This window comes from Gadus macrocephalus, chromosome 2 (genome assembly GCF_031168955.1).
Source record: "Gadus macrocephalus chromosome 2, ASM3116895v1".
NCBI classification, from domain to species: Eukaryota; Metazoa; Chordata; class Actinopteri; order Gadiformes; family Gadidae; genus Gadus; species Gadus macrocephalus.
The window spans coordinates 2,660,897-2,685,296 of NC_082383.1; the positions used below are offsets into that span (position 1 = coordinate 2,660,897).

General features: G+C 51.0%; 3 protein-coding genes across 7 annotated transcripts in view; 1 reads left to right on the forward strand and 2 right to left on the reverse strand.

Annotated features, from left to right (window-relative positions):
* LOC132471572 (myosin regulatory light chain 2, skeletal muscle) overlaps positions 1-24,400 on the reverse strand; it is a 261,626-nt gene that overhangs the window by 70,741 nt on the left and 166,485 nt on the right. The window lies entirely within an intron of this gene.
* On the forward strand, positions 3,273-19,947 carry LOC132470932 (uncharacterized). Of its 4 annotated transcripts, XM_060069880.1 has the most exons (24): positions 3,298-3,979; positions 6,327-6,377; positions 6,550-6,585; positions 7,245-7,310; positions 7,418-7,447; positions 7,574-7,648; positions 8,006-8,098; positions 8,342-8,389; positions 8,666-8,716; positions 9,186-9,236; positions 10,427-11,635; positions 12,712-12,768; positions 13,397-13,447; positions 13,630-13,686; positions 14,344-14,403; positions 14,932-14,976; positions 15,890-15,934; positions 16,460-16,540; positions 16,978-17,037; positions 17,521-17,598; positions 18,428-18,460; positions 18,620-18,658; positions 19,053-19,109; positions 19,568-19,947. In XM_060069880.1, the coding sequence occupies exons 1-24, from the start codon at positions 3,913-3,915 to the stop codon at positions 19,570-19,572; spliced, it is 2,445 nt and encodes an 814-aa protein (XP_059925863.1). In that variant the 5' UTR covers positions 3,298-3,912; the 3' UTR covers positions 19,573-19,947. The 4 variants fall into 4 exon arrangements, 3 of the variants coding, with proteins under 3 accessions (XP_059925863.1, XP_059925872.1, XP_059925883.1); XM_060069889.1 differs by lacking the exon at positions 15,890-15,934 and having other exon boundaries at positions 3,299-3,979; XM_060069900.1 differs by lacking the exon at positions 10,427-11,635 and having other exon boundaries at positions 3,532-3,979.
* Positions 20,082-23,996, reverse strand: LOC132471072 (perforin-1-like). Of its 2 annotated transcripts, XM_060070079.1 has the most exons (6): positions 23,870-23,923; positions 23,300-23,332; positions 22,638-23,208; positions 22,032-22,170; positions 21,646-21,860; positions 20,082-21,358 (listed from the first exon to the last, which is right to left on the reverse strand). In XM_060070079.1, exons 3-6 carry the CDS (start codon positions 23,162-23,164, stop codon positions 20,470-20,472), a joined length of 1,770 nt encoding a protein of 589 aa, XP_059926062.1. In that variant the 5' UTR covers positions 23,165-23,208; positions 23,300-23,332; positions 23,870-23,923; the 3' UTR covers positions 20,082-20,469. The 2 variants fall into 2 exon arrangements, with proteins under 2 accessions (XP_059926062.1, XP_059926072.1); XM_060070089.1 differs by lacking the exon at positions 23,300-23,332 and having other exon boundaries at positions 23,870-23,996.

Sequence of the window (24,400 nt, forward strand, 5' to 3'; positions counted from 1 at the left end):
CCGCTCAGCAGAGGCGACCTGAGCAGAAAGGGTTCTGGGTAGATTGTCGGGGGCGTGGCTCCGGCGGTCCTTTAACGTGGAATGTTTACGTGCGCCTACAGTTTCCATATACTTTAAGGTCAGTGAGGGAGAGTCCATCTTCAGGCGGAAAGAGTTTCCTAACTCAGCCGGGTCCACTCTCCGTACTAACAGAAGGACACCCATAAGGTGCCCCCCCCCCCCCCCCCCCCCCACTGGCTACCATATAGGTTCTATCTATGGGGTTAAAGGGGATCCTATACAGCATCCTAACCTTTACGATTGCTTTCTCCACATCACGTCTTTCCCTTCCTCCCCCCCTCCTTTCTTATCTTCTTACTAATATTCCTATTTATTAAATGCATATTTTATCTGCAAAGCGTCTTTGAGTACCTAGAAAAGTGCTATATAAATTGAATGTATGATTATAATCGTCATTATTATTATTATTATTATTATTATTGATTACTTAACCCTCCCCCGGTGTCTTGATCCCCTCGCTCTGACTCTCCCGTCGTTGGTTCATGGTTTCCCCGTTCCTCAGAGTGATCCGACAGCGCGGCTCCTTCATCCCGCGGCCCGGCCTGCGTACGGACCGCCCGCCGCCGCTGCCAGGTGAGGCGGGAGTGATTTATACGGAGCATATTTCACACGATGCCTTGACCTTGGAGAGGACTCTCTGTTGTGCGTTCACAGCTTACCTAAGGCGACCCTGGGTGCTGACGCACTTCTACACACACACACACACACACACACACACACACACACACACGTGCACGCAGACGCATGCTCGCGCAGACACACAGACACACACGCTCGCAGACACAGACGCATAGACTCCCGCACACAAACACACCCTCACGTGCAGACAGACACACACAGACTCACACGGTCACGTGCAGACAAAGACACACACACACAGACACACACAGACTCACATGGTCACGTGCAGACAAAGACACACACACACACACAGACTCCCAAACACACGATCACACACACACACACACACACTCACACGTGCAGACACACCGTCCGACAGACAGACAGACAGACAGACAGACAGACAGACAGACAGACAGACAGACAGACAGACAGACAGACAGACAGACAGACAGACAGACAGACAGACAGACAGACAGACAGACAGACAGACAGACAGACAGACAGACAGACTCACTCACTCACTCACTCACTCACTCACTCACTCACTCACTCACTCACTCACTCACTCACTCACTCACTCACTCACTCACTCACTCACTCACTCACTCACTCACTCACTCACTCACTCACTCACTCACTCACTCACACACACGTGCAGACACACACAGACTCACATGGTCACGTGCAGACAAAGACACACACACACACACACACACACACACACGCACACGGCGGTGTCGTCAGCCCTCTCTGTGCTCCTCTGTGCTGACCCTTGTGTTTGGTGACGCTCAGTCGAGCTCAACATTAATATTGCCGCCCCCCCCCGGCCCCCCCCCCCGGCCCCCCCCCCGCCCCCCCCCCGGCCCGACCAGCTACGGGAAGAGCGTGAAGTTAAAAACACACTTCAACCCGAGCACACTGTTTGTGGCCCGCAAAGCAAATACTCATCAGAAACAAACGTGATGGATTGTATTCGTTTCCCCTCCGTGGTTATGGTGGCTGAAGGCTGGAAAAATCATGACTTTATTACAAAGACACCCACACACACAAACACACACACACACTCATATCCAAACACCCACAAACTCATACACAAAAACACACATGCACACAAATACACACACACACACACACACACACGCACACACACACACACACCGGACATCTATCCATGCACATTGTTAGATTTGCACACACACACACACCGGACACACGCTCACACACATATCTATACACGCACATGCACACAAAGACTCACACAAAGACACACACACACACACACACGCGTGCGCACTCGCACGCACACACACACACACACACACACACACACACACACACACACACAGTCATCCCACCGTCGCCATGGTTCTGTCTACCGTCGTCCAAAACCCACAACGCTTTCGTTACATCTCCCCTCTCCACGCCCGACGCCTTATCGTGAAAAGCCGACTCATTCCACCCTCTCTCTCCTTGGGGCTTGATGTGTGTCATCAAACCCCCCCCTCCCCCCCCCCCCCCCCCCGCACACCACCGCCCCCGCCCTCCCTCCCTCTCAATGCACATCCATAGTGAAAGAGTGAGGGGGTTAGGGTAAAGCCTAACCCTTGTTAGAAGATGATATTGATAATTACTCGGGGTTAACCCTAACCCCAACGAATTATCTAATTATCAATCGTCATCTTGTTGTCTCTTGCAATCGAATCCCCCCCGGGGACATTAGAGATGAATCACTTCTGTTACTGTATTCCGTACAGTAATTACGACTGTTACTAGTAGTACTACTAGTAACAGTCGTCATACCGTAGTGCTACTACTAGTATTTGTGTTTGAGAGAGCGGTCCGTGGAGGCTCCGTCGAGGGGATGGTGTTTGGAGGAAGGGTTGACTCAGGCGTGGGCTGTGTTATTGTCTGGCCGTCTTGTGCCACCCTGATCGCCGCCGCGGTGGTCTGCCAGCGGTGAGACCGCCCCGTCCCGTGGGGGGGATGGTAGGCCTACACACTGCGCTCAGAGCAGTGTGTAGGCCCACACACTGCGCTGAACACACTGCGCGGGGCGTGGTGTAGGCCTACACCACGCTCAGAGCAGTGTGTAGGCCTACACCACGCTCAGCGCAGTGTGTAGGCCTACACCACGCTCAGAGCGGTGTGTTGGCCTAAATACTGCGCTGAGCGCGGTGTAGGCCTACACACCGCTCTGAGCGTGGTGTAGGCCTTCACACTGCGCTGAGCCTGGTGTAGGCCTACACCAGGCTCAGCGCAGTGTGAAGGCCTACACCACGCTCAGAGCTGTGTGTAGCACTAAATACTGCGCTGAGCCTGGTGTAGGCCTTCACACCACGCTCAGCGCAGTGTGAAGGCCTACACCACGCTCAGAGCGTGGTGTAGGCCTACACCACGCTCAGAGCGGTGTGTAGGCCTACACCGCGCTCAGCGCAGTATTTAGGCCTACACACCGCTCTGAGCGTGGTGTAGGCCTTCACACTGCGCTGAGCCTGGTGTAGGCCTACACCACGCTCAGAGCGTGGTGTAGGCCTTCACACTCCTCTGAGCGTGGTGTAGGCCTACCGTCTGCAGGGGTAAGATAGCTTCAGCCTTACAAATCTTTGCACACTCCCACGTGTGTGTGTGTGTGTGTGTGTGTGTGTGTGTGTGTTATACAATTAGCATCATCTTAATTTCCAAGTGATTCCAAAGAAAAGAAAATATATTGTTCTTTGACTCGAGTGAGGGACAAGCAATCATGGTTTCAAATACGTTTTTCAAAAACCCTTGTCACCTGGTGCACACGACACGTGCTCATCAAGCTATAGGATCCACCTCATCCACTCGCCTCATCTCCTCCATTTACCCACACACAGAGAGAGAGAGAGAGAGAGAGAGAGAGAGAGAGGGGGGGGGGGAGGGAGGGAGAGAGAGAGAGAGAGAGAGAGAGAGAGAGAGAGAGAGAGAGAGAGAGAGAGAGAGAGAGAGAGAGAGAGAGAGACAGAGAGAGAGAGAGAGAGAGAGAGAGAGAGACTCTCTATATAAGAGGCTCACGCCCCAGAGTGGAACCAGTGACCACAGAATCCCGGCCAGCATCTCCTCCTGAACATACTTGACCACGTTGGCCTCTCTCTGTCCGTCGGTGTCTCTCCCTCCTGCTCTCTCTCTCTCTGTCCGCCGGTGTCTCTCCCTCCTCTCTCTCTCTCTCTCTCTCTCTCTCTCTCTCTCTCTCTCTCATCCTCAGCCATGCTGGCCAGAGCGCTTCTCCGAACCTCGCTGGTCCTCTGGATGACTGGACTCAGCCTGCAGAAAGGTAGGAGCCCTGAGGATGGAGGGAGGGAGGGAGGGAGGGAGGGATGGCTGGATGGGTAGTAGGAGATGGAGGAATGAAGGAATGGCTAGTAGGAGATAATGGATGGATGGTAGGAGATGAGGGATGGAGGGATGGGCACTAGGAGATGAGGGATGGGCAGAGGATGGATGGAGGGACATTCAGAGGGAGACATCCTTACATTGATAGTTGCTCTGAAACTTTTTGGCATCGAATTAATTGAACACATCCTTTTCCAATGTTTAGCCTCAAACCGTATCACCACCGTTAATACGCACACAAAGTTATGATCCTTCGTAAAGTTCAAATATACCCTAGTACAGTTCACTTGTTTGCTTTGTTTTAAATAGGGGGTGTGTTTGTATTTTGGAGCGCACACTGGAGTCCATACAACAACAGCAACACAAACACACTTAGGCACACACTGACTTTTTGAGCACAGGTCACAGCCTGTTGACAGCAGATGGGTTAACTCGGTTTTCCTGTTGAACCACCGAAACCTGTGAAAAAAAAGTGTGACTTGCACCTCTTTGCACCCTTCTCACGTAATTAACTTAAGACGTTTTGGGTTAACACGCAGTAACAAGAACCTGCGCGATACAGTCCTCCTTCTCAAAATGAAATTTCGTATTTTTCTGTGAATTAAAGCACTTGTTGCCTTAAGGATGTTAATTTGAATTTGAAGCTCGCTGTTTTCCTCGAGCTGTTTGGAAGGTGTCTACTGTAACTCCAAAAACATTATGGTCCCCTTTCAACTGTAGAAGCGGTCTGTCTCACGTGGTGAGACAGACAGACTCCTCGTGGTGGAGCGTCTGCAGTGAGTGCGTGCTTTTGCTTGTGTTTGTGTCTGGGTGCTAACTTGCCCGCAAAAGAAGAAATAAGTATTATTATCAATGTGTTATTGAATTGCATTAGCAATCAGCAGCAGGGGACTTTTTGTTCTTTCATATGATAAATGCTTTTTGCCCAAACGATACACTTTTTCAAAAACTTTCCAGAAACCACGACTATCTCAATTTCATAACTGAATTAATGTGGAAGATAAAACATCAAAGTTGTGTTGAGGTTACTTAAGTGACTCCGATGAAAAACGAGACTTACTGCTTTACACTACAGTGTTAATTGTGTACAGTACTTGTACAGATGTGTACAGACCGTTCGAGTCACAGTCAGTGGAGAAATATTGGCTCAAATATAATATTTCCTGCACGCCAAGGTCTCGAGGCCTCTCTGCCTCTCTGTCTCTCTGCTTCTCTGTCTCTCTGTCTCTCTGCCTCTCTGCCTCTCTTTCTCTCTGCCTCTCTTTCTCTCTGCTTCTCTGTCTCTCTGCCTCTCTGCCTCTCTGCCTCTCTTTCTCTCTGCCTCTGTCTCTCTGTCTCTCTGCCTCTCTGCCTCTCTGTCTCTCTGCCTCAATGTCTCTCTACCTCTCTGTCTCTACCTCTCTGTCTCTCTGCCTCTCTGTCTCTCTGCCTCTCTGTCTCTCTGCCTCAATGTCTCTCTACCTCTCTGTCTCTCTGTCTCTCTGCCTCTCAGCCGCTCGGGTTCCCAGTCCTCAAGAGGAATCCTCTCAATGAGACACTCAGAGTTCAGACGTCCCGTTCAACGGGAGCTCAGCGAGTCTCAACGGGGGCACAACGAACCATCAGGAGATCAGAGATACTGGAGCAGGCCTTCAGAGCCGCCATCACAGCCCCCTGCTAAATATCCCCACTGTGTGTCAGATGGGGGTTGAACCAAGCACCGTGCGCTGTGGGTGTGGTGTGTGTGTGTGTGTGTGTGTGTGTGTGTGTGTGTGTGTGTGTGTGTGTGTGTGTGTGTGTGTGTGTGTGTGTGTGTGTGTGTGTGTGTGTGTGTGTGTGTGTGTGTGTGTGTGTGCGTGGTGTGTACGGTGTGTGTATGTGGGGTTGCTGGGGTCTGAGCCCGATGGATTTGATCCAAGACGACGCTTTTATACGCTCATCTCTTTGAGAATCAAAGCTGGGGGGGGGTGGGAGGTAACGCAGGACGGCTAAATGTGACAGGCCAGGGTGAGATAAGTGTAGGATCGGACCCCCCTCCCCATCAATGGCTGTCTGTTCCCCTCGCCCCTCCCCCCCCCCCCCCCCACACACACACCCTCCTCATCATCAGACACCAGACATAATAAACACGACCGCCCATTTCACATTTCCTTCCAAGTCTCTCTCCATTCACACACGGGGGCGGCCTCCTCCCAGGGGTACGGATGCTGTGGTCGCCATGGCGACCCCCCAGCATCCCCGATCGCATCGCTGTAGGTCTGTTGTGATGCAGGCGGCCTCATGCGTGTTCCCCGTCTCCCCCCTCGCAGGAGTCCGACCCCAGGTGTCCGCCCTCGGCCGGCTGGGGATTCCGGTCAAAGGTACGTCTGGAACGCCGGGAGCGCCACATCTGCTCCCCCCCCCCCCCCCCTCCCCCCCTCCCCCCCTCCCCCCCTCCCCCCCTCCCCCCCTCGGCCTGTGTTTATGTCTGAGGGCCGACTGTGTTTACATCCCTCTGTTCCTATTATAACCCTCTTCTTTCCACCTGGTTAGACGCCAGCTTGGCCATGGGAGGAGCCAAGCCTGCAAGTCAGTAAACTCACTCACTTTGTATTGTGTTAGTCTCAGATATTCACTCACTTTGTATTGTGTTAGTCTCAGATATTCACTCACTTTGTATTGTGTTAGTCTCAGATATTCACTCACTTTGTATTGTGTTAGTCTCAGATATTCACTCACTTTGTATTGTGTTAGTCTCAGATATTCACTCACTTTGTATTGTGTTAGTCTTAGATATTCACTCACTTTGTATTGTGTTAGTCTGAGATATTCACTCACTTTGTATTGTATTGTCTCTGACCTAGTCTTAGATATTCACTGACTTTGTATTGTATTGTGTTTAGCCTAGTCTTAGATATTCACTCACTTTGTATTGGGAGTGTATTGTATTTGTACTAGAAGTGTTACTACCAGTAATAGTAGTAATACTTCTTTAATGTCCCCGGGGGAGTAAGATTGTAGTAGACCCCAAATTGGTATAGTTAATTAGATAATAAGTGAGTGTCTTAGGGTTAACCCTAACCATTTTAAATGATGCATACTTTAACACCTTAGCTAACATGAACACATAACCAAACCATAACTATACTATTATTTAACTATTGATGAACTGGGTGAATGCCTATCACTGCCATAACAACGTTATTTCATGGTTAATTAAGGGTTAATTAAACTGTCTCCCCTCCCAGGTTACAGCGCTCTGGGAGCCCTGGGGGGCAGGGGCTACGGGGCCAAGATGGGGAGGCAGGTGGCAGGTGAGACCATTACATCACACGTAACCATGGCGACACTGTCTCGGGTGTGATGCAAAAAAAAAAAAAAAAAAAGGTTGTTATTCAATTTTTATTGTGTTCTTTCCAAGGACGTTACCCTGTGGCTCACCTTGGCGGAGGTAAGACTCGACTTCCTGCAGAGTCACTGTCCTTCCTGTCAGCTGTTTCTGTCAAAGCTCTCTTTGTCTCTCCTACGGAGTAGGCTCTTCATGTGTGGCCCCCTGTGCTTCCCATGTGTTTCTCAGCAGGCTACAGGAACCCAGGGGCCGGCAAAGCGGCCGTCAAGCAAGGCGCGGGGTATGGGGCCTACGGAACCTACGGTAAAGTTCCTTCTAAGATCAATGACATCACATCAGGGACATTAAATTACGAATTGTACTCTGTATGTTTTTTCTGAAGGTACCATGTAACCTGACACCTAGTGTTTATAACGGGTACTGCAGTCTAGATTCACCATTGAGTTGTTGACACATAAATAGTTTTATGATTTAGTAAGGTAAATTCATTAGTCGCTGTTGTTCGATAAGAGACATACATTCACTAAATAATCACAAGCTGAAAAATACATTTGAATCACTATTCACAGTCTCCAGAGTTCCTTTAAATTACCCTTAATACTGTAGAGCTTCTTAAGGGAACATTCCTGATGATGATGTTCCCGGTCTTCCCGTCTGCAGGCGTGGGTCTGGGCGCCGGGATGGGGATGCCCATGGGAGCGGGCATGGGTAACGGGATGGGAATGGGCCTGCCCCACGCAGGGAAGCGCGGAGGTAAACACGAAGCTCAGCCTATATGAGGCCGCAAACTCATATTATTTTCTAACCCTCTCGAATTTGCTAATTTCTGTCCGTCTGTCACTCTCCCTGCATTGTCTGTCTGTCTGTCTGTCTGTCTGTCTGGTCTGTCTGTCCGGTCTGTCTGTCTGTCTGTCTGTCTGTCTGTCTGTCTGTCTGTCTGTCTGTCTGTCTGTCTGTCTGTCTGTCTGTCTCCCTCTCTGTCTGTCTGTCTTTCAGTCTACGGCAACGGCAACGGCAACGGCAACGGCTACGGCACTCAACCAGGTGAGTGATGTCTCCGTCTGTTTGTCTGAGCTGCTGATGAATGTTGACAGTCTGCCTCACCCTGACCCGTGTCTCACTCTGTCATCGCCGCGGTCCTGATCTATAGAGCCCCCTGCACCTCAGACGACCATTAGTCACGCTGCGACCTTATCGCGCGACGGGAAACACACCCTGACTGACATCTTAAGATGTCCGGCCAAGGTGCCGGCGTCCGATTGTGATGATGGAGAGTCTATGCAGGAAATTCTCTGACCCTGTCTCTTGTCTCGTTGCCAGGATACGGGGCCGGGGCTGGGGTTGGGGTGGGCTACGCTGGAGTCCGTCCCGGTAAGTCGACCAATCGCGGCTCACCCTCTCCCTCCATGTTGTTGACCACATTTGTATGCAAAAGGGTCGGTCTGCCACCCGGTCACACCTGGTGTTACAGCCGGTCGTATGACCCCTGCTGTGGGCGCAGGTAAAACGTTTCCGCCTGACTTCCTTAACGGATTTGTTTTGACCAATGAGAATGGTGCTATTGACACCGTCTAAAAAGGTCCCGCCATGATAGAATGCTTTACTGGACCTATGCCCTTGATGTTGTATTTTAAACCAATGGCAACATCGGTATCAATCATTGTCTTCTATCTTTAACATAGCTGCCATATCTCGATCCGAAGGCCCTGTCATTAGCAGATCTCTTAACGGGGTGCGTTCCAAATCTCATATCACTGTAACGGTTCACTTCCTGCCCCCTTCCCAGCCGAGATGTGATTGGAGAATGTTGTTCTGACCGCTGCCCTGTCTGCCTCAACAGGTATGGGAGCGCAGTACTTCCCCGGACAGTCCGCCAAGGGGCCAAAACCTGGTAAATCCTGCAGAACTCAGCCACTCGAGGCCTCTTGTCCGTCCATCCGTCGCTGTCTTGTAGCTTTGTGTGTGTGCGTGTAACCCTCGACTCAAAGCAGTGACCTCTGGTACACTGGAGCTAAAATTGGGTTGTGTTCTGTTTTTTGTCGCATGGAATTGTGTCTAATTGAAGCGTCAACTCCCTCGGCAGTGAAAGAAATATGACAAAAAAAAGCATTTATTCTACTATTAGGTCTGTTTTGTTTTAATGCAACTGTCTGCGGATAACAATTACAATTGTTTGAAATTGTAACTGTATATCTTGATAATTTGCAGTTTTTTAAGTAAAAGAGTAGGTTTAGTGTCATGTTCCAGACCTAATATGGATGAATTGCTAAATGATGGATATATTTTGCACTGTGTATTTGGGGAGACATTGTGTGTGTTGATGGTTCTTGCCTGAGTGTACAGGAGGTAAGCCATCCTCTTTGTTGTGCGTTGTGGTTGTGCGTCTGCATGAGTGTTATGTTGGTTCTCATGTCCTCGTCAAGAGTTACTAACCACCGGTCAGTGTTCCCCCGTGTGTTATCTGTCCTCTGTTGTCGGTTGGCTGCTGTCTGTGGTGGGGTACAGGGGGTAGCCGAGATAAGAGACATGCTGTTTTATGTCTGCATCCTGGGCTCAACAACAGGATGTGAGCAGTTTCAGACGCACAGTTTGCAGAACTGAGGGCTCCCTTTTCAAACATGTGTAAAACTTCGACGGGGTGGCAAGGAAACTTCCTCTGTTATGGTTCCGCTTGTTTCAGGACAAACTGACAACAAATGGCAATTTGAAAAGGTCAAACTGTCTTAAGACACATGTTCAATACGACGGGTACTGTATATCACCCATATACCAATCCATGTAACATATATAAATGACACCTCTATGGAGTGTGGGATGTTGAGTTTATGGGGCTTTAGTTCTGAGATAACTTACAATCTACAACACATAATGCCACAAATTACACTTCAGACCAAGATGTCCAAAATCAGAATCTTCGTCATTAACTGATTCTTCTCTCCAAGATGGATTTCTCTATGAGCTTCCGTTGCTTAATGTTCAAAGAATTGGCCTCAGCAACGGATCTAAATCGATCCAGCTACAAATTCAAATACTGCCGATTGATCATCTAGAAATCAAGATCATCTGATGATATCTTCTCAGGTTGGCCGGCCGCGTATTTAGGGTTAGGGTTTGGGAGGGCCGGCGGGGCACACGGAGCTAAGAACGTTAGATGGACGCACGCGGGACGAGGAGCGATGGAAAGACCAGGACCGGTCGCCCCTCAGAGGACCCTCTTACCCCAAGCCCCCAAAGTGAAAGGATACGCGCACGCCGTTGGAGCAGCCCTCCACCTCCTCCACGGTGGAGGTGGAGGAGGAGGGCAATGGACCCACCAGCCTCCCCCTGGAGCACATCTGAAACGTCAGATCCCAGTGGTGGGGCTGCTCCCACACGGAGGAGGTGGAGGTGGCGGTGGAGGTGGCGGTGGCGGGCCATGGACCCACCAGCCTCCGCCGGCAGAACATTTGAAACGTCTGGACCCAGTGGGAAAGCTCCCGCACGAAGCGACGGTGCCTCTGGCTGACCGTCTCGGCCAGGCCGCATCTCAAGCGCAGGCAGGAACCGCCTTCCTACAAGAGAAAGCCACCCTGGCGTCCAGTACGGGCGGAGCGGGCGTCCCGCAGCGCCACCTGCTGCCCTTCAGCGTCGAGAAGAACCACGGCCTGGGTCTCCCGGCCCCTCCCCAAGCGCAGGGACCCAGCGGCTACGGGTCGTCCCCTCACCTCCACCGAGGCCCCCAGCAGAACCCCGGGTTCCACGGTGGAGCCGTCAGCGGAACCACGGGGCTGGAAGGGGCAGCAGCAGGGGGGAAGCCGAGCAAACCACCGGGGGGTCAGGTTCCGGTCCTCCCCGCCGGCCGGGGCCTGGGACCGGCCGCGCCCCTGGGCCAGGAGGAGCAGAACTACGGCCTTTCGTTCGCAAACAGCCACAGCAGCAGCAGCGGGTATTACGGGGTGGCCTTCGAACACGGGCAGAGGAGCCACAACTACGAAGCCGCCGCCGCCGCTAGCGACAAAGAGGCCTTCAAGGCCCGGTTGGCGGCCGGTGAGGGTCTTCTGGGTCTCCTCACTCCTGGGGGTCCCGGGGCCGTTGGACCCGGGGCCGGGGCGCCGGTGAGCCGGGACCCAGTGGGCGGCAGGCCGCTGGGCGCGGAACCCGCAGCGGTACGGACAGATCAGGGCCTAGTGGCCGGGGCGGGGCAGGTAGCTAGCAGCCTCTCACACGGTGACCCCTTGTTGACGACGGGGTCGACGCGATTGGCTCCCCCGCCGGGGCTGAAAGAGAAGAGGAAACAGGGACCATATATGGGTAAGGTGTTCGCCCAGCCTCGTTGGGTTTGGTCGGGGGGTTTAAGGTGTGTGTGTGAGAGGTTTTGTGTGTGTGTGTGTGTGTGTGTGTGTGTGTGTGTGTGTGTGTGTGTGTGTGTGTGTGTGTGTGTGTGTGTGTGTGTGTGTGTGTGTGTGTGTGTGTGTGTGTGTGTGTGTGTGTGAGGTTTTGTGTGTGTGTGTGTGAGGTTATGTGTGTGTGTGTGTGTGTGCGTCTTTGTGTGAGGTTTTGTGTGTGCGTCTGGCACCTTTGTCTGTGAGGTGTGTGAGGTTGTGTGCTCTTGCTGTTGGGTAATGTGTGTATCTAAGTGAGTTTCCTGATACTAACCTCTATGATCCTGCGCTGTTGCTGCACCCTGGTGATTCTCAATCTGCCTGAACGTGTCTCCTGTAGAGTTTGTAGATACTGAGAAAACGATGACTGTTACTGTGATGAGTGTGTGTTGGTGGTATGGTGAATGGAAGGCTGTGTTAGATTCACTTTGCCTCTGTACGGGGAACAGCGTTTTTCCCTCTTCAGAAGCAAAGCAAATGTTTTGCCCGTGGTAGGTCAGCAGTTGGTATTGCATTTTTATTTTGTTTTGCGTCATCTACAGAAATCCACAAACGATGTCTTGTGTGTTCCTCGAAGTGGTGTGTAATGTTAAGTGTCTAAGAATCGAACAAAGAAAAAATTAAAACACACACACACACACACACACACACACACATCAGTCTTCGTTACATCCAAGGAACCCCGTTTGTTTTATCGTCCCGTAGAGGAATGTTTGAGATAAGTCTATAGATAAGTCTATAGAAAAGTCTATACTGCCAAAGATATGTCAAAAGATAAGTCTACGCACGTATAGATAAGTCTATAGATAAGACTATACATCTAAAGATAAGTCTACAGATAAGTCTACAGATAAGTCTATAGATAAGTCTATAGATAGGTCTATAGCTCTATTGACCGGTCTACCCACGGTTGGTGACCTGTGTCCCCTGGGCCCTGGTTGATTCTCTGTCTGACGGAGCAGAAGGCAGCGGGTCTCACGTGGCTGTGCTGTGTTTGCCTCACAGGGTACGGGGCAGGAATCTACCCTGGAGCCGGGCTGGGGGCCGCGGGCTACGGAGCAGGTAAGGACCGGCCTCGTCTGGACCCCGCCGTCCGCGGCACTGCTGTCAGCTGAGTCTCTGCTCTCTGAGTCTCTGAGTGTCTCTGTTCTCTGAGTCTCTGCTCTCTGAGTCTGCTCTCTCTGAGTCTCTGAGAGTCTCTGTGAGTCTCTGTGAGTCTGTGAGAGTCTGTGAGAGTCTGTGAGAGTCTGTGAGAGTCTGTGAGAGTCTGTGAGAGTCTGTGAGAGTCTGTGAGAGTCTGTGAGAGTCTGTGAGAGTCTTTGAGTCTCTGTTAGTCTCTGTGAGTCTCTGTGTGTCTCTGTGAGTCTCTGTGAGTCTCTGAGTGTCTCTGTTCTCTGAGTCTCTGCTCTTTCTGAGTCTCAGAGTCTCTGAGTCTGTGAGTCTCTGTGAGTCTCTGAGAGTCTCTGAGTGTCTCTGCTCTCTGAGTCTCTCCTCTCTGAGACTCTCCGTGTGTCTCTGAGTCTCTGCTCTTTCTGAGTCTCAGAGTCTCTGAGTCTCTGTCAGTCTCTGAGTCTCTGTGAGTCTCTGAGTGTCTCTGTTCTCTGAGTCTCTCCTCTCTGAGTCTCTGTGAGTCTCTGAGAGTCTCTGAGTGTCTCTGTTCTCTGAGTCTCTCCTCTCTGTGCGCCCACAGGCCTGGGAAACGGAGGCTACCCCATGGCCGCCGGGGCGGGGAAACTCGGAGGTCAGTGGCTGCCAGGTTCCCTTCCGAACCGTCTATTTGAGTCCGTACACATCTCACGGGTCGCACCGAGCAGGGAATCCAAATCCCCAGCCCTGTGCGCGGTGGGATGTCGCTTCTGACAGACCTTCTTTCTGTTTCATTAAGACACGAATGATGTCTAATAATACTGCCTTTCATCCCAGGTGCTGCGAATCTGGGACATGGTGGATACCCACAGGGAGGGCTTGGCAAGCCCACCGGTGAGGCTTTGATTCTACTTCCTGCTCCATCTCTTCCTGATGCCCTTCCTCGCCTTCTTCTTCTTCTTCTTCTTCTTCTGTACTCACACCTCCGTCCACCCCCCACTTCTACACCTCCCTCCTTCCTTCCTCTCACGATTTCGGTTTCGATTACCCCCCCCGCACCCCCACCAGGGGACAGAACCCCACCTTCAACCCACCACAACCGCTGCTTAGCATGTGTGGCAGGGAAGGGTGGAGCTGATGTTTGTGTGTGCGTTCGTGTGTGTGTGTGTCTGTGCGCGTGTGCGTGTGTTCATGTGCGTGTGTGTGCTTGTGTCCTTCTGTCTGCCTGCGTGTGTGTGTGTGTGTGCATGCACGTGTGCGTGTGTACATGCATGCGTGTGCGTGTGTGCGCACACGCACAACCTCGGCGTTAACATCATGCGCTAGACGCCCCCCCTAGGGAGTCCGACGAATAACCCGCACGTGGCCCCAAGTATCGCCACTCAGGCTCTCTCTGCCCTCCTCTCAGCGCAGACGTCAGTGCATGGTATCGCCTCCTCCGCTCCTCCCTGTCTCTCTTTGTTGTGGAGGGAGGGACAGGGAGGGCATTGTTTAGCCGTGCGTCTGAACGGAGGCCTCTCTTGTCCCCCCGTTGGTGTCATCTCCCTGCAGAGTTCGGAGACGGGACCGGGGCCTATGGCGCCGGGGGCCTCGGAGCGGGCAACGGCTACGGTGAGGAACGGATCGCATGGGCTGAGACTGAAACCATAGAGGAGGGGGGGGGGGGGGGGGGGCGCTACAGAACCCAGCCTCAGCACAGTGGAATCACAGCGTAATCTCCAGCAGCAGGGAGTGAAACAGATGCGCTGCTTATGAGGTGTGTTAAACTCGGCGTGTAAAAACGCTGAAGAGGCAGCAGTTCTCCCTGCGGAGGTCTTTTAAGGGCCCGTCCTGATTGTGAAAGTTGTATTGTTTCAGTGCAATCTGGAACCAGAGTTGAACCGACACACACTAGCAATGATCAGGCCCCTGCTTGACTCCCCCGAGGAGAAGGAATGAACGGCGATGCCTGGAGCTACCTCCCTGCTAGGGTTGAGGGCATGGGGAGGATCTGTGAGTCGTTATATAACTATTATACAACCTGTGTTACCCAAACCGGTATGATTCACGGGTAGATCCAGCCGAAGAGGGGTGGGTGTATCGCGGCAATGTTCAGACTTTCTTGCCATTATTTCACAACGTTATTCTCCCTCTCCCCAGGCTACGGCAATGGTTACAACATGGGGAGCAACGGCTATGGCCCCGGTGAGTCCTGGCGGAACACACAGAGGGGAACACACTGTGCTCGGTTTGTTATGCCTGCAGTGTTCTCCGCCCCGCGAGCCAAGCCTCCGAGCCCTCTTGAGTCAAGCCTCTGGGGAGAGGCCGTTGTTCAACACCAGGGGATCTGTGATCCTCAGAGACGTCGTCTGATCGGGCCCGGGACGCTCTGTCCACGCTAGGCGATGTGGACGCCCGAGTCCCGACTCACCTGTTATGATTGAGGCTCTAGCTCATAGTACTTGGCATTACTTAGCATCTTATCGTAGCTATCTCTGTTGTGTACGGGGATTGGGTTAACCTAGCGATTGTCAGGGCTTGGCACTTGGTTCTATGATGAACCTTACGCCGACAGTGATGTGTTGTTGTTTCTCTTTCTTCTGACAAATGTCCTTATTGTAAGTCGCTTTGGATAACAGCGTCTGCTAAATGCCCCGAATGTCAATGTAAATGTAAGGCTGGTCCCTGCCTGCTTATCAAGGCCTTGTGCGTGTATTCAGGGTATTGAGGTCACCATGGAGACTAGCGTCTCCTAAAGGAAACTCGATAGCAGCGTTTGATAGTTCACCGTAACGGAAGGCGGTTCCACTGTTTTCCACCGACGGTTCCTCTTGGGGTTGAGCTATAACCTTGTATCCGGTCCGGTTTGGTCCGGTCAGGTCCGGTCCGGTCAGGTCCGGTCCGGTCCGGTCCGGTGGTCCGGTCCGGTCCAGTCCGGTCTGGTCTGGTCTGGTCTGGTCTGGTCCGGTTTGGTCCGGTCAGGTCCGGTCCGGTCTGGTCCGGTCCGGTCTGGTCTGGTCCGGTCCAGTGTGGTGGCTTTCCTTCAGGGCCCAGCCTGGGAGCCGGACCGCTGGAGGTGCATGGATGTCTCACTGTTTGTGCTTGTGTAACGTTACAGGCTATGGGGCAGGAGGTTATGCTGGACAGGGTCAGGGATCATTTGGTAAGGAGGTCAAGGCCGGAGAAGTATCAGGAAGGAACTTTGGAAGCTGTGTGTGATTGTTTTGGTGTGTTTAGCTGTGTGTGTGTGTGTGTGTGTGTGTGTGTGTGTGTGTGTGTGTGTGTGTGTGTGTGGAAAGATAAACGGAGTGACACTATCTAAATGACACTCAGTGTAAACCAAAACAAGAGAGGCCTTTTATTGCACTGTTAAGTGTAAGTACTAAAAGGCCTAGGCGCCTACCTGTCTGTGTATATTCACAAAAGCATAGGGTCCATATTTTTGTGATGTAAGCCGCATTACTCAGTATTTGTTTAAAGCTCTATTAAACCATAAGGGTATAGCCCAAAGTATGATTTACATTCCGATTACTCCAATGCATTCAACTCTTATCAAGGAATTGCCACGATGGCGTTTCTATTAGGGTGGAACAACAATGCATGCGTGGTTGCGGCTCTCTGTGTCAAAGGTTAGACGATCGCTCGCTGAATTACGACCCTGATTGCAGTGCTCTGTGTTGGTCTGTAGGGGGCGCTGGTTCGGTCCCTGTCGGTGCCGGAGCGTACGGCGATGCTCAGGCCATGGGTCTGGGGAGCGACTCTGGCATGGGTAATTCACACCTCACACCTTCGCCTCCATAGAGCAGCATTCCCAACGCTGGCGATACTGTGATCCCCATAGATGTTGGACATGTTTTACCATAGAAACCGAAAATGTTATGGAGTGTGTGTGAGTAACCCTTTTTTTAAAGTTTAGATTTTGAGAGAGAGAGAGAGAGAGAGAGAGAGAGAGAGAGAGAGAGAGAGAGAGAGAGAGAGAGAGAGAGAGAGAGAGAGAGAGAGAGAGAGAGAGAGAGAGAGAGAGAGAGAGAGAGAGAGTACAAAGGCTTCTTAAAAACAACATTCAAGTGTTTTTTAATGCAATTCATAATACTCTGGAGTTCTTTGCAGCAGAAATAAATCGAATAACCTTGAAGTAAAGGAAAGGAACAAGGGTCAACTCAGGCATAGAGTTGGTGAGAGGTGACTGTGATCTATTTCCCTCAGGGGGAGGAGTTGGCCACCTCTCCAACGGCGCTTCTCCGGTGATTCCTGCTGGACTAGAGGGTAAAGTTATGTGTGTGTGTGTCTGTGTGTGTGTGCGTGCGTGTCTGTGCCAACGTGTCTGCGTGCGTGCCTGATTGCCCCTGCGTGCATGCGTGTGTCTCTGTGCTGCGTGTGTGCATGCGTCTCGGTGCCTTTGTGTGTGCGTGCGTCTCTGTGCCTTTGTGTGTGTGTGTGTGCGTGCGTCTCTGTGCCTGGGTGTGTGCGTGCGTCTCTGTGCCTGCGTGTGTGCGTGCGTCTCTGCAGGTGTGTTTAATTACGCCTGATCCTCAATAAATTTAGCAAGTCACTCCGCGTGTGCATTCTCTCTGTGCTCGTGCTCACTCGCATATTCACGGGGCAGGCAAGATTGTAAAATAATAAAATAAAATAAAAAGACAACTGCTCACTTCGGTGGCCGTGGGGATGTTGATACAGAGCATGCAATGCATCAGAGATTTGAAGTGTAATGACAACCCTCTAACCGAGACGCCCCCTGGGGTCTAGGTGATGGAGGCTACCCTTACGGCGCCCTTGGGGCAGAAGCTGCTGCTGCTGCTGCGGCCAAATCTGCCAGCAAGTTTGGTAAGAAGACACTCATACTGGAAGGAACGTATGACTGATGTCCCCATGACTCACTAACGAGGTTGAAGCCATTGTGTGTCATGTCCTTTACCGTACAATACCTGTTTATGACTCATGACTATGTTATCGGTGGAGTGTATTATGGTCTGTTTATAAGGCTGTTTACCATCCCTTCCATCATGAAAAGCTATAGTCTTATTTTAACCTCCTATTTTACCCGCTACCTATAATTACCCTTTTACAACCTGAACAAAAAGGTGTGTGGGAAAAGTGTTTGGATGTATTTTGCATATGGGACGGCAAGTCAGTCACTCTCACTGCATCGGGTCAGAAAGTGGACCCTTCTAACTTGTATGGACTGGACCCTAGTGGTTATAGTGGCCATACCATCAATACACTAGTGTCTGTGCTGTCTGTACTGGTGCAGAACCATCAGGATACTCTCTGTCTGTGCTGGTGCAGAACCATCAGGATACTCTCTGTCTGTGCTGGTGCAGAACCATCAAGATACCCTCTGTCTGTACTGGTGCAGAACCATCAAGATACCCTCTGTCTGTACTGGTGCAGAACCATCAGGATACTCTCTGTCTGTACTGGCGCAGTACCATCAGACACTAGTGTCTGTACTGTCTTTGCTGGTGGTGCCTGTGTTGTTGACTCTTCTCTCTCGAGCTGGAGGTGTTTGTGGCTGGCTGGCATGTGGCTCCAACTTCCCGGCAGGGTTCACCATGACAAGCCCCGCCGCCCAGGTGGACGTGGGTGCACTCTGTGATGCCGCCACTCGTTTTAATCTTTAACGATGTCTCGTAATGTTTTTGTGTCGTCTCAGGCGTGGGGGCGGGCTACGGTGCTCAGCAAGCAGGTGAACAATCCTAATCCTCACCCAATCAATGATAAGCCATAACACGCATGCACATGAACACACCACTAGAGTCTGAACCCAAGGGATAGTGACACGTGGCTTAAGGGGCCGGTGGCCTTCACACTGACTCTGTCTTTACTGTCCCCCCCCCACCCCAAGGTTTCGCTGCCCAGGCTGGCGCTGGTCAGGACTCCTATGGTAAGACAGTCGTCGTCGTCCCCCCCCCCCCCCCCCCCCACACACACAATATTTCTACAAGTTCCTCCACCAAATAAGAAGAATAAAGTACCACTTTCTTTATGGATCATCCACGCATCCATTTCATTTGTAGCAAATAAAATGAGTTAGATGTTTCTTTGGCGATTGAGCGAATATTATACGATTACTTACTCACAGTCAAGCCTACTAATAAGAAACTACCACAAACAAACTAGTTGTGGGTTAGAATCCCATCATACACACACACTGGGAATTGGGATCAACCAACCAGTCTGTTCGCTTTAGTATTTTATTTGAATGAAGAAGCTGTCCTAGTATGTTAATATTCAACAAGGTTTTGAAATAATTAAAAACTATGTTTGTCCTTTCACAGGAGTGCCACATGGCAAATATGGCGGAGTAAATGGTTTCCTGGGAAATGGATACAAAGGTGAGAGGAATGGGGTCTTATGATGGGTATGGAAGTGTGTGTGTGTCTGTGTGTGTGTGTGTGTGTGTGTCTGTGTGTCTGTGTGTCTGTGTCTGTGTCTGTGTCTGTGTGTGTGTGTGTGTGTGTGTGTGTGTGTGTGTGTGTGTGTGTGTCTGTGTGTCTGTGTGTCTGTGTCTGTGTCTGTGTGTGTGTGTGTGTGTGTGTGTGTGTGTGTGTGTGTGTCTGTGTGTCTGTGTCTGTGTCTGTGTCTGTGTGTGTGTGTGTGTGTGTGTGTGTGTGTGTGTGTGTGTAAATGGAAATCTATGGTTTGTGTGGGGGTGAATGTGTGCACATGGAAATGTTTGTCTGTGTATGTGTGATAACATTGTCATTACATCAAGCACTGTTCACGCACCCCTGGTCATTGTTGTCATCTTGTTTCCCCCCCCCCCCCCCCTCTTCTCTCCTTTGTCAAACAGGCTAATTGAAATGACGCAGACAACTCCTTCATTGAAATGTGTGTTGTTATTCTTGTTTTTTTTTTACGGTTTGTCAATTCATGTTACATGTGGTTCTTGTGTGTTCTTGTCTTGTCTGGTTTTGTTCGAGGTCCTCGACTTTGAGTGTCTTGTGTGTGTCTCTGTTCCCTCATGTCGCCCCTGCTGTGTCTCCCATATGCGTCTGTCGCCTTCCCCTAAGTGTCCACACATGGCATGATATTCAAGTGTATGCTTACACACGACATGTTGACTATAGAACGTCAACAAAAGATGGAAATCAAGTGTCCGACGCACGTCGAACACTTGTTTGACCCGATGATCGACCATCTGTCAGCGATGAATAAAGTGTACACCAAGTCGACGTGCGTCCTTCTTTCTACTCAAGGGTTTTAAAAGTATCTAGCGCTGACAGGAAGTCCCAACCACTTCCTTCGTTCATCAAGACCGCCACAGTTTCCACCAGCTCAATACAAAATAAAATTCGAAACAAGAATGCTTAGCCACACGCTTTATTCACTCAGAATATTACACTCTGAATTGGTAGTACAAGCCCAAAGGCACGCTGGTTTGAGATGCAGTAGCCGAAGAGTAAACCATGCTATTACAAACAAAAGTGTAATATTGTTGACGGTGTGGTTTGAGCAGGTGCTGCAGTAGCAGGAAGAAATGGAATAGATATATACATATACAAGTAATGTTAGTCATAATTGTTTAAATCACCAAAAATAAATATGGATAAAGAATAAAATGCATTTGAAAATGCGTGTTTGCAAACAATTCTGTTCGTTATCTTGTTTACGCTTTGCCTTTGCAACCCCATCAGCCTGCCGTAACTATTGGCTGGAGGTGAAATCACGCACAATACTTTGGCGTGTCACACCTCACGGTACCGGGAAAAACGGCAAAGGAGGGGAGGCGGCACTCTGGTTCCTGTGGCGCCCAGGCACTGCGAGAAACACCCCGTTCTCCTTCAGCAAGGCCTGGGGCACGCGCTGGCTGTGGCGCGATACAAACGCCTTCTGCAGCTGCTGGCTCATTGGGGAGGCTTTGTACTCCATGCAGTCGGCTCCTCCCAGACTGGGCGCGCACCTCACCTCCCACTTGAAGTACAGCCGGCCGTGCTGCAGGGCGCACACCTCCTCCGTCACGCCCTGGCCCACCAACTTCTCACAGTTCCCCAGAAGGTCGTCGTCCCAGCCGCTGTCCTGATCCCACACCTCGAGGCGCAGGGTCCGGCCGTCGGACAGGTCCTGGTCGCCCAGGTCAAAGACGTTGCCCCATGTCGGGTTGTTGTTGTTGAGCCACACAGGGGTTTGTCTCTTGACCGTCCCGGCGAATGTGATCTTCACGAAGCCGTCAGTGGAGGTTGTGCTGTCCCCCCACAGCCCGGTGGCCTTCTGGACGGTGATCAGCACGCGGGCCATGCCCCGGCGCGAGGGGCAGCAGTCGGGGGTCACAGCCGGGTCACCCTGGCAGCTGCAGGCGCAGGGCTCGCTCTGGGAGCGCCTGGCACCGGCCTTGCAGCGCTCTGAGCAGTTCCTCATCAGGGCCCTCTCCAGGATGTAGTGCGAGATGGCCGTGCGCAGGTGCTTGCGCTTACAATCATTTTTCTTGCCGTGCAGCAGCTCGTGCAGGGCGCTCAGGGAGTAGGACACAAGGTTGGGGAGCCGGGGCACCGAGTCTAGCCAGGCTTTGTAGGCGGAGGGGTCCTTGTCCGCGGAAAAGAGCAGATCCGGTTCCGTGGTCTCTCCTCCTTCTATCTCGGTGAACCTACATTTAACAATGTTGATGTTAAATAGACTGCATTTTTAAGGCGCTTTATAACATTGCCAAACATTCACCCATTCATACACACATTCACAGACCGAACCAGTTCTCCTAACCAGCCTGTTAGGAGAAGTCAGGGTGAGGTGTCTTGCTTAGAGACACCTCGACACTCCGGGAGCCGGGGATCGAACTAGCAACCTTCCGGTTACCAGCCAAACCGCTCTACCTCAAATAGTTATATTAGGTGTCAGACTCCAAAAGAATCCCGACGTGTAGCACAGAGGCCTTACCTGTCGTTGAACATGCTGGAGAAACTGGACTTGCTGTCAGATTTCTGGATGTCCTTGTTGCAGTGCTTCCCTTCGGATTTCAAATTCTGGACGCCGATGCTGACAGCGGCCTCGGCCTGCAGGCACATCTCCACCTCCTCCGCACTGAGGCCCTGCAGGCTGGCCATGCACTGCCTGATGCTGGTCACTGACTTCACACTCCCACCCAGTTTCACCTGTCAACAGGTCGGGAGGAACAGTGGCCCAATCAGAACGCATGGTAGCATCATCGGATAACATTAAAGAATGATATGGTAATCCATTTTAGGGAGCTAATGACGAATATATATTTGCAAGAGGATTAATTCATGGCCTCCTAATTCAAAAGGCGATAGTCCTATCTTTACCTGAGTGATGTAATGGGTGCCGTAGGTGTCGATCAGTTTGTAGAAGCGCTGCTTGTTTTCAGGGGAGAAGGTCTTGGGAAGGTCTTTCAGCGCTGTGAAGAACTCCTTGTGTAACCTCGGCTTGTGTACGAGCCGAAAGCTGTCCCCCGTCGGTAACAAAAACATCAACGTCATCAGCAGTGAATCAATATTGAATCCACGACGTAGGTGGTCTTTAATGACCTGTAAGGAACCACAGGCCTTCATTCAAACGTTTACCTACATCCTGTCCACTATGTAGTAATTGGACTGCATTTATGCAGCGCTTTTCTAGCCAGTGGCCACTCAATGCGCTTTACAACATTGCTTAACATTCAACCATTCATACACACAATCACACACCGATGGCCACGCAAGGAGACAGCCAGCACATTCGGGAGCAGTCAGGGTGAGGTCTCTTGCTCGGGGACCCCTAGACACTCACGCTAGGAGGAGCCAGGGATCGAAGTAGCAACCTTCTAGTTACCAGCCAACCTGCTCAACCTCCTGAGCCACATGACCCCCCAAATGACAGGGGAGAAAGGAGTGCAGAGAAAGATGTCTTCACGTGTGTTAATTTGACCATACCTGTAGTACTCGCAGGAGATGCTTTGACTGGTGAAGCTGAACTTGTCGCTCTTAGTCTTCTCCATGGAGTATTCGGCCAGTTTGGAATTGGTCCCGGCCAGAATCAAGGAGGCTGTGTTGCCCACCTTGCCCAATTCCAGATCCGTCTTCCAGTCGTTTGTCATTGAGGAAGAGCTGGAGGTGACCAGGGCCTCGCTGGACCGGTACGTGCTGCTGGACAGCTTCATCTTGCATGATTGGTTGGGCCTCCAGTCCGTCACCGAAAGGGGCAGCTTCTGCTTCTTGCCCTCCAGGAAGGGGTTGGGGCACAGGGTGCACGTTTTGTCCTTGTGCTCCCAGAGTTTCAGGTCAATGACGAAGGCCCCTTTGCGGGCCATCTTGGTGATGTCGAAGCCTTCCCCTGCCAGGTTGATTCCCGGGGGGAAGTCAGCGTTCTTGCACTGGCTGGCTGTCCCTGCCAGGCATGACTGATGGCTGCACTGGAGCAGAGACAGCAGGAGACCGATGCGGAGGCAGTTGTTGGACATACTGCGCGTCCGTATGCTCGCAGATTTGACCGCTTTGGTTTATCCTGAAAGACGATGAGAGTAATTGTTAGATGAATACAATTATTAATTCATCAAGATGATGGATTTAAACCAGGGGTCTCAAACTCAACTTACCTGGGGGCCGCTGGAGGTAGAGTCTGGGTCAGGCTGGGCCACAAAAAGTATTCCACAAAAAAAAGTCTATAATTAGATCACGTTGGCTATGTAATCGCTGACAACAGGGGACATTTCATAGTGGTTGGTGGAAACCGGGACATTTTAGAGTCCTTTGGCTTTTATCGGGACTCAGGACATGCAACTCAAAATTGGGACTGTCCCGGGAAAACCGGGACATCTGGTCACCCTATCACAAGTGATAAAAAAGCGTGGCAAGGGACTCAGCAATGATCTGTGTTTGACAACAATGCGCGGGCCGCAATAACACTAAACTTTGACGTCAAGTAGTGGGCCACAAAATATCATCCCGCGGGCCTCAATTGGCCCCCGGGCCGCGAGTTTGAGACCCCTGCTTTAGACTGTACATTACTGTCCGAAAAAGGTTCCCCTGATTAATTTCATAAAGCAAATAGTTATACACCACCAGGTACATAGTTATTCACCGTCAGTGAAAGGTAAAAACTAAATCACACATAATCGTAATAAAATCTTAACAAAATGCAAGAACAGAAAGAATGCTTGACTCACTGGTTTCCAACCTGTTGTTCCACCAGCCTTCGACGTGAATTGAAGTGCAGAAGCATGGTTCGCACCCTTGTTTAATACTTCACGAGAAACACGCTGGTGACGAGTGTGTGGGTATGAGGTGTCCGCGGTCTGGGGTGGAACAGAGGAAAACTGATTTCAAACTCTATCGAGAACAAGAGGAGGGGCTTGTGGTTCCTTTGACGGGGCTGCGACAAAACAATGCAGACCAAAAGGTAGATGTTTGTTGGCCTTCCAGTTCAACTGTTGAGTCAGCTCTCGTTTCTGTGAAGTGGTGGCTTGTGGTCAGATTGTGTAGGCCCTGATGATGACAATATACATATAATTAATTTAGATTGTATTACTTTAGTGGAGGACTGTTGCCGATGCATATTGAGTGTATAGGACTACTAATGGTATATTTGTCTGTGAAACATTAGTATTGCTTTATTGTTGTTACATGATTTACTTTACACTATTTATTGTTTATAACAATGCTAGGAGGATCTGAAAGTATAGCACTTCTAAAGGTTG